The sequence below is a fragment of the Ixodes scapularis genome, unplaced genomic scaffold (assembly GCF_016920785.2).
Source record: "Ixodes scapularis isolate PalLabHiFi unplaced genomic scaffold, ASM1692078v2 PGA_scaffold4__175_contigs__length_147842914, whole genome shotgun sequence".
NCBI lineage: Eukaryota > Metazoa > Arthropoda > Arachnida > Ixodida > Ixodidae > Ixodes > Ixodes scapularis.
This window is the reverse complement of record NW_024609879.1, coordinates 32351129-32359341: the sequence shown is the minus strand read 5'-3', so window position 1 is coordinate 32359341 and position 8213 is coordinate 32351129. Positions and strand designations below refer to the sequence as shown.

The 8213-nt window shown below is 48.4% G+C and overlaps 1 protein-coding gene across 1 annotated transcript; it reads left to right on the top strand.

The window, feature by feature from the left end:
• Positions 1 to 6708: 6708 nt before the first annotated feature.
• LOC120839293 lies at positions 6709 to 7761 on the top strand. The gene has a single exon (XM_040209557.2). It carries the CDS (start codon positions 6709 to 6711, stop codon positions 7759 to 7761), a length of 1053 nt encoding a protein of 350 aa, XP_040065491.2.
• Positions 7762 to 8213: the final 452 nt, after the last annotated feature.

Below are 8213 nucleotides of genomic sequence, written 5' to 3'. Positions count from 1 at the left end.
CTTCTTCCGTATTTTGAAGGCGAAAAAAAAAACAGAGTAATTAAGTCACTGCAGCTTTCATATTAAACCGGAAGAGCTATCTAATTATGGCTTCAAAATCGCCACTGACGCCTCAACAGACGATTATGACAACTGCACCGAGAGCGCGGAGATCTTAACGGACGACAGACCAGATGTACATCTGAGCACCCAGTCCTATGTAGCCAGGTGGGCAGCCAGTAAGATATGTCATCATGCTTGCCAAGTCCAACAGCAATCAGAAAACCGAATTCCTCGAAAAAATATCCTGTTAAATAGCAGGGAATCTTCGCACGCGAACATGACACCATCTTCAGACCTAGCTCGACACCTAGCCGGTAACACGAGCAGCTCCTTCGACACACATTTCGCTGACATATTGGACCAGACGAAAGTTCCGTTGAAGGCGGACTCGAGGTCGCTGATTGACACTCGAAACAAGGGCACGGTGTGCAAAGATAGCCTGAACACGTACGTAAACAAGCAAAAGAATGTACTTTTGAACTGCTTCGTCAAGCCAGCAACGAACAAACCTGCCAAAGGCACTAGGAAAATAAATGCGCAAGCAAAAAAGGTGACACACTGCCTACACCTACCAGATTTCTGCGTGCGACTCTTATTTAGCGGGCACTGTGTGAGCTGGTTAAGTCATTTCATTATCGTGTATTGTTTTAGTTCTTAACAACACCACGAAAGCATATAAACAAATGTTTAAAAAGGAGCTAAAAAAATTAAGCTCTTTTCTTTCACAATTAGTTTCGTCATGTTGCTTCCGCTTTGTTTGTTGTTTGTTGACTTAAAGGGGAACTCAGCCGACATTTTGAGCTACCTAATCCAAAGGCGTATTCTGAATGCGAATGGCTTCCTGATTCCGAAATGCTGTGTCGTTCTCCCAGATTCACTCTAGTTAATTAAAAAAGAGATATTTTATTTGCTGCCGAAACCAAAACATCGTTCTCCCTAGTTTCTTCCCAGTTTTCCCCGCCGCCCAAGCGTGACGTCACATGTGTGCTTCGAGGCGCGCGGCCGGTAATCGGGTACGCTCGCACCCGCCTTTCTCGCGTCTAACAACAAAAAAAAAAACCGGGCCGTTCGTGTTGTTTGAAGATGATAATTATCTCTATTTGCACACAGTAAGGCCTTGGCCTACGTGCCTAACTATAAGAAAGTAAAAGAAGAAAAAAGGAAGCAATTGGAATTTTCCTAAAACCGTTTTTGCAACTCGCTACGCTCAAGCCGCGGCTCGCTAGTTTCGTAATATCGCCAGTAAACCTGTTCTCCTTTTACTAGAAGATGGCTGGCGAAGAAAGTTCGAAGAGTCACGCAATACATTTTTTGACGAATTGCCAAAGCACCGCGGAAAATGCTCGGAATGAGGGTACAGATGCCCCACACGCTCGTATGACCTGAAGGAACCTGCCATTTGTTTTAGATCTCCTTTTTAAAGTTTCTGTTGCAGGTGTCAGCACGTGTAACTACTCATGTGGCATGAATATGCTCCTTGATGCGTGAGTAATTTAGCAAAATATCTGTAGACCATTTCTGAAAAGCGCTTCTGGTTGATGCCATTTTCAGCGTTCGTGCGTGTGGCGCGTACATTGCTCGCCTTCCAAAGCGACGAACATGTTCGTGCTGGGCTGGGACCTAAGACATGTAGACTATGATTCTCGTAAACAATGAAATGTATAAAATAGAATTAACTGCATTCGTGTAGATCACATTGCAGGTTACTGGTCATGAAGATCGTGTTAAAATGACGATTAAAATAACTTCGCAACCACGAAGCTAAACATCAAGGTGCAGTGGACTTCATTCATTCATTCATTTGTTTATTTTCTGTGCTCATGAACAGCTTGACGCCTTGGTAATGATGGACAACAAAATGTTCACAGGTTAGTTACAACACTCTCGAAAGCTACGAAATTTGGTTTAAAAACATCAATATCTGCTCCCTTGAGGGTATTGTAGAAGTGTTGAATACGGGTCATGGGACTGGTTTGGAATGCGTATAAAACGCACAAATACACTCTTCATCTCAAAATAAAGAATATTTGCTTGAAGATGCAATAGTGCGTGAGGTACAGAAAGACATAATAAATCTTTTAATTAAAAATAAGTTAACAAAAGTTGCTAAAAAAATATGTACCCATATTTTTCCTCTTTACTTTTTGAGTAGAATGCAACGCGTTCAAACATCCATCCACGAGAGCACTTGGGAAAAAGGTAATTCTCTATAAGATTTTTTTAAATTAAGTTGGTTTAGCACAGTTTTCATCAGCTGTAAATTTGAATGCCTCCCCTCACCAACATTATTATTTTCATGAAAAAAAAACTTCTCAGCCCTATATAAAATTTATCCGCAATAGAATAAATTAACGACTGTTTTCACCACTTTTTCTGCAAAGAATATTGCGCGCCAACCATTTAACAAACCAGGAAAGGCTCTATCGTATTTTAATGGAGCTCAACGCCTGCTCCATAAACCTCTGTAATATCAGACAGGAATAGCAATATGTCGAAAGTCATGTCTGAATTCAGACTTGAATTTTGTTTAGACTTTTCACTTCGCGTCTTCAACATATCGGCCGCGTGAGTGGAACTCCGAGAGTAGCCCGAGCTAGATTCGACGTCCAAAAGAAATAGGGTGCATATAAAAAAAAAAGTACTGAACCAATTGTGAATAACAATTGTGACTGTGCAAAATGTCGACTATAGTGCTAGATCCTGTACAATATTTCTCGATATTATTAGCACCCTTCTTTAGACGGGTGTCGTAATGGTCACAGCCGGCTTGGGTTTGCGCTTGCCGCTCTTGAAGCTGTTCCAGCTGCTGAAGGATACTCAACTCGCAGCACGCGGCTATAAAGTATTCCGAGCAAAAGTGAAAATGTTTCACGTGACACTAGTTTTCTCGGCACACACCTCGCGCAAAAGCACCTTGACGTGGCTGGACTCCATTGCTGCCGGGGAACGCTTTTTTTTTTTTTCCCCACGAAAACAAGGGTAAAAAAAGAACCTTTTACCCGACAGTGTTTCTACAGTCTATCGTGAAGCACACAATGCTACCCATTGAAAAGGAACTTTCAACCTTGAAGCTGCCAAAAAATTATCTCGATCGCTGGCGTCCGGAAAACTACTTCGGGGGCCGCGGCTGCCCGAGTCGCTCGTCTGCCTGCACATTCGTGACGTACGCGGGTAGGGAAAAGTAGGGATTTATCATTGTTGCCAGAAGAGAGTCACCTCCTGGAACCCTCGCGGCCGGCGTAACTTGAAAATTCAATAACTTCACGGAAATTTTTTTTTTCTTAAAATATTTTGGTTATTATTTGAGAACGGGTTATTGACGCGGTCTGCAAGTTTCCAGCCAAATCGAAGTCTACCCAAAAATCGGCGGAGTACCCCTTTAACACCTACGGCGACCACAACCTGCGCAACGATCGCCGTCGTTGAAGGAGTTTCTTTGCTGGGTGATGTGTATCTTTGTATTGTCTTCTAACTTCTTTGTTTGATTCAACGTTGTTGGGACTGCTTTCCGTTTTTTTTCGTCTGCGACGGGGACAATAATTTTCTTGCAAAAGTCGGAAAGCGTTTGCACGTTTATTTTTCTCGTTGTTTTTTGGTTTTGCTGTGCTGCAGCGGCTTGTGCGTTTGCTCTGGCAATCTTATACCCGTTCCACACGGGCAACTCGAATGCCATTTACAACGAATGAAATTTGTGTGATCGGCGAATCAGCTCGCAATCTGTCGAGCGTGGAATGCGCTACGCCCGGAGTGTCGCGCGCTGATTGGCCCTCCGCACAAATGCCGTTAGTTGTAAATAGCACTTGAGTTGCTTGTGTGGCACGGGTGTTAACGTGTTTGCGCAAAGTTTAAATGATCACCAATTCAGGTAAGATATTTTGACAACACAGTTTCTGGCGGATCAACAGTAACCTTTTACCACGAACTTTGAGGAGCTTAACGCATTTTCTCTGCGTCCCAGGTGCGCTTTAAACGCGTGTGATCTCCTGAGTGGAGTTTGAGACTGCTAAGTAAAGTGCTCTATCTTTGTGTTTGCGCTCGTTGGTATTTGATTGTCGTTACAATTGCGATCAGTGAATTCTGCTTTGCAGGCGGACTAACTGTAGTGAATTATTTCCGCTGTTGTGGTAAAGAAACGGGGCTCGCAAAGCTCTAGAATGTTGCGGATCCTATTTTTTTTTTAACTCCGTCGGCTGCTTCCGTAGACTCCGAGTCTGCTAGAGGCGCCACGGTCGCGTTCGCCGCTGCTCCAATGGTTTTTCGGAGGAGTTTTAAATATTGGGGAAGCTATGCGTTATTTGTTTTTACACAGGGTTTTACAGCATTGATGGCGCCGATGCCACCGACATATTTTCTCAATCGGCACCTCTCAACCCCGCGATAACCATGTTTTGTCAACGACGAGATCCGTCGGCACGTGTGCGCTACAACCGCGAACGCAAGTCGTAACCGGTCCACGCGATGGAGTATCATGGCATGTGACGTCACCAAGATAGGGTGTGTGTGGAGCGCAAGGAAGAAAAAGAAGGAGATGAACGAGATTTGAGGGTAGGTACCCGTTTTGGTGACGAACGGTTATCGTATTAATAAGCCGCTTGTTTTTACAACGAAGCTGTGAAGGGCTAGTCTCACCAGTTACGTGTCCACAAAAAAATCTCAACACAGCCCTCTGGACAACTACCGCCATCTATGAGCGACGTCGGCAACCTGTGAACCGGCTTACAGGAGATATGGTTGCCGTCGTCACTCATAGATGGCGGCACAAAGTACAGGTCAGCTGCTCTTCTTTTTTCATCAGAGTGGAAAGGCTGAATTTTTTTCTCCTCGACTATATCTTGTGGACCGTATTTGAGCTTGCGTTTCTCCTTCCACAGTCGCATGGTTACTGGGGCTCTTCTAATCGTCCTGACTGCCCAGCGATGCTCCGGTTATCCTCCTGCCTACTTTGGGTGGCTCTTCTGATTTCAGCATCCGACCATGGGACAAGCCGCCTTCGTCCTCTTGAGCCCTTCGCCACCAAACGTGTTGCGATACCCTGCCTCAACGCCGCGACATAGTTGAAGAAAAGGAAAAAAGAAGCGTCTATTTGACTACACATGGAAACATCGCAGCTGGGCGAAATTCAACTACATATCTTTCGTCACAGCGACAGCCTGCGACTGGTTCCATACGCTGGTAGTCTCGTTGGAAAATGCGGCGGAATCGGGCAAGAATGTACGGAATGTTGAGAGCATACACGAATGGCCTTAGACCTGGGCTCCTTCAAACCGATGAGCCTGCACTTAGTGCTTCGATGTGGTTCCTGAAGTGGCAAGCGGTGAAGCTGCGGCCATTCTTTCTAAGCTCTGTACGGCACAAACTGTAATTCGGGCATTTGCAACGAACGCGTTAGCTACGATTGCCTCCGTTGTGACAGGAGCGACCGGAACAACTGCTTTGAACAGCGCGTACACGCTCGTTCAACCACAACGGCCGCTTCTCCGCCGACGTCATCTGTATCCGCGGTGGCTTTTAAAAGGAGGGGACGCGCTGCCACTCACTGGCGTAGCAGAAAATTGACAGTGTTCTACGGGCTCAAGTTTTACTAATTTGTATTTAGTCAGGATAGGCTCGTAGGGCAGAGTGAATAAAAAAAGAAAAGATAAAGATGCAGTGCACCGCCTTGGACGATCACGACTTTAACAAACGTCTTTACCGGTAGTACAAATCTTGCCACACACCTCATGAAAGCGATTTGTGCAAGCGATGAAGGCGATGAGCGCCGTTTTCTAGAAACCCAAAAACCGAACGACGCACGCAGCGACAGTGAGAAATCTTGGTCGCTCGTCGCCGGCACTCGTAGCTTGTCGCCGTCGCTCGTCTCGTTGATCGCTATATTGCTTACATGCCGTTCAGAAAGGCGCTCTAAGTGCTAACCATTGCATTGGGACCAGCCTCGGAACCAGTCATAACCACTATTTTTTTTTTTAAGTCGCCCATTCAGAAGTTAACATCGTACATAAGTTTTAAGCATGGCTCCTCGTTCATCGGCTCGATTTACATTTTCGGTAAATGAAAAACCGTGATTAAGTTCAATTATTCTAGCTCAAAATTGTCACGAACACTTGGCACACATGTTTACACTGAAGGATGTTTACACTGTCTCCTGGAGGAAGACGATGATGACGATACAGTGAGCTGTGCCGGGTGACCGCGGCGCTAGGTTCTGGCCCTGAACATGAATACATCGGAGGCGGCAGCCGTCTACCTAGACTGGGCCACCCCTCTGGAGCCGCTGCCTTCACCGAGGCGAGCGACCGCACCGTCAGGCGCCAGGCCGGGGAGGTTCGGCAACCCTAGTGGCTTGCTGGCAAGGTCTCACATCGCTCACTTATTTAACGGGCAATTTTAGCGGACTATTCGGGGTAAACACCCGCAACTTTCGTCGAAATGTCCGAGAACATTACCGGCACCGATTCCTCGAAGGACTTGCGACCGGAAGGCGATATCTTTCGTTTTTCCGGGGGAACTCGACAACTCGTGGCTCCGCGGCCGCTAAGTCTACTTCCCACCGGAGCAGGCAACGACTGGAACCCGTTCTCCTTTCTTCCAGACAACGCAAGCGGACATCACGAAACTCCCGCACCCGAAGGCAGCGACCACGACGCCAAGAAACGGCGCACGGGCACGATGAACGCGGTCGGGGGACGCTTCGTCAATGGAGCGTCTCACGAGGCTGCCCGCCGGATGACTACGTGGGCTAACTTTGGGTCCATCGCAAACCCCGCGGACGCCGATGAGGAAGGCTGGACGCCCGTCACACAGCTCAGAAGGAAGGTACGTACCACGAACTACACCGTCATTCTACGGCCGAAACAACCGATCAGGATGGCGGCACTCTCCCCGAAGCTCTTCATAGACGCGGTCAGGAGCGAGGCGAACAAGATTCGCCTAACGACCGGTTTCAAGGTTCGCGTGCTGCACAGGTCCAACACGATCGCCATAGACACCTCCAACCCCCAGCTAAGAGACGACCTTCTCAAGGTGGAATCTTTCCCATTCGGGGGCGAGACGCCAATTCTAGTGCAAACCTATGAGCCAGCTAGGCGAGAAAACGCCCGGGGCGTTATCCATGGCGTCGACGAATCGAACGCACAGACACTACAACGAATGATCACATGTCCTTCACACCGAGTTCTCTCGGCGCGACCCATAGGATCGTCTGGCTCCATTCTCATCGCTTTCGACGGCCCGACTCTCCCCTCGCACGTGTTGTTCGACATACTCGAGAAGAGGGTCTTCGAATACAAACCCAAAGTCGTAGTATGCTCACAGTGCCATGACATCGGCCACAAGCATGACATATGCCCCAACCAGCACCGGCAACGATGCGAAAAGTGCGGCAGGATGAAGCACGGCGATGACGAATGCAACGGCGAAACGCCAGAATGCAGGAACTGCAAGGGATCTCACATTGCGACGGACTCATGTTGCCCGGCCGCGAGGAAGGCCACTCAGAACCTCAGATCCAAGCTCCAACCCCCCGGAACACCACCCAAACACGAGCCCTCACGAAACACGCGACCCTCACGATCGAGGAGACGCAGGCGCCGCCACAAGAAATCGACCAACGCCGGCAATGGCAGCGCCAACACAGACGCACAACAGGTCACGCCAAAAGCACCGTCGCCGAACCGGACCTCAACCAGACGCCCTAAACGATCCACAGACACTAATTCATAAGCAACCACTATCGCACCTGCACCAGCAGCAGGCCCGGCATCGACCGGTATCAAAAGATCGGCAGGCGGACAGCCAGGTGAACCTCGCACATCGGAGATACGAGGCACGGAACAGATGGAGACGGACTTCCCGCCCCTGCCCATCCGCTCGGCTCCCCACGCAGAACCCAACACCGACGCCTTAGTTGCTGCGATGCGCAAAAACATTTGGCACAACAGGAAATTACCGACACCAGATCCTACCACGCCAGCGCACCGCGAAGTGACGAGCTCGAAAACGCCGCGCCTGGACGAGGAGACGCTCAGCGTCATACGAGAAGAGGTCAGAAGAGCGCTAGCCGAGGCTTGGCCACGCTTCGTAGAAGGCCTCCAGAACCTCATTTCGGAGACGATTGCCCAGCGTCTCACACCAACCGTCCCACCAAAATAATGGAAAGTGGTCGACACTGTGGT

Bases quoted from the DNA above. Each gene is read 5' to 3' on its own strand.
- LOC120839293 (XM_040209557.2), top strand. From the start codon at position 6,709: ATGAACGCGGTCGGGGGACGCTTCGTCAATGGAGCGTCTCACGAGGCT.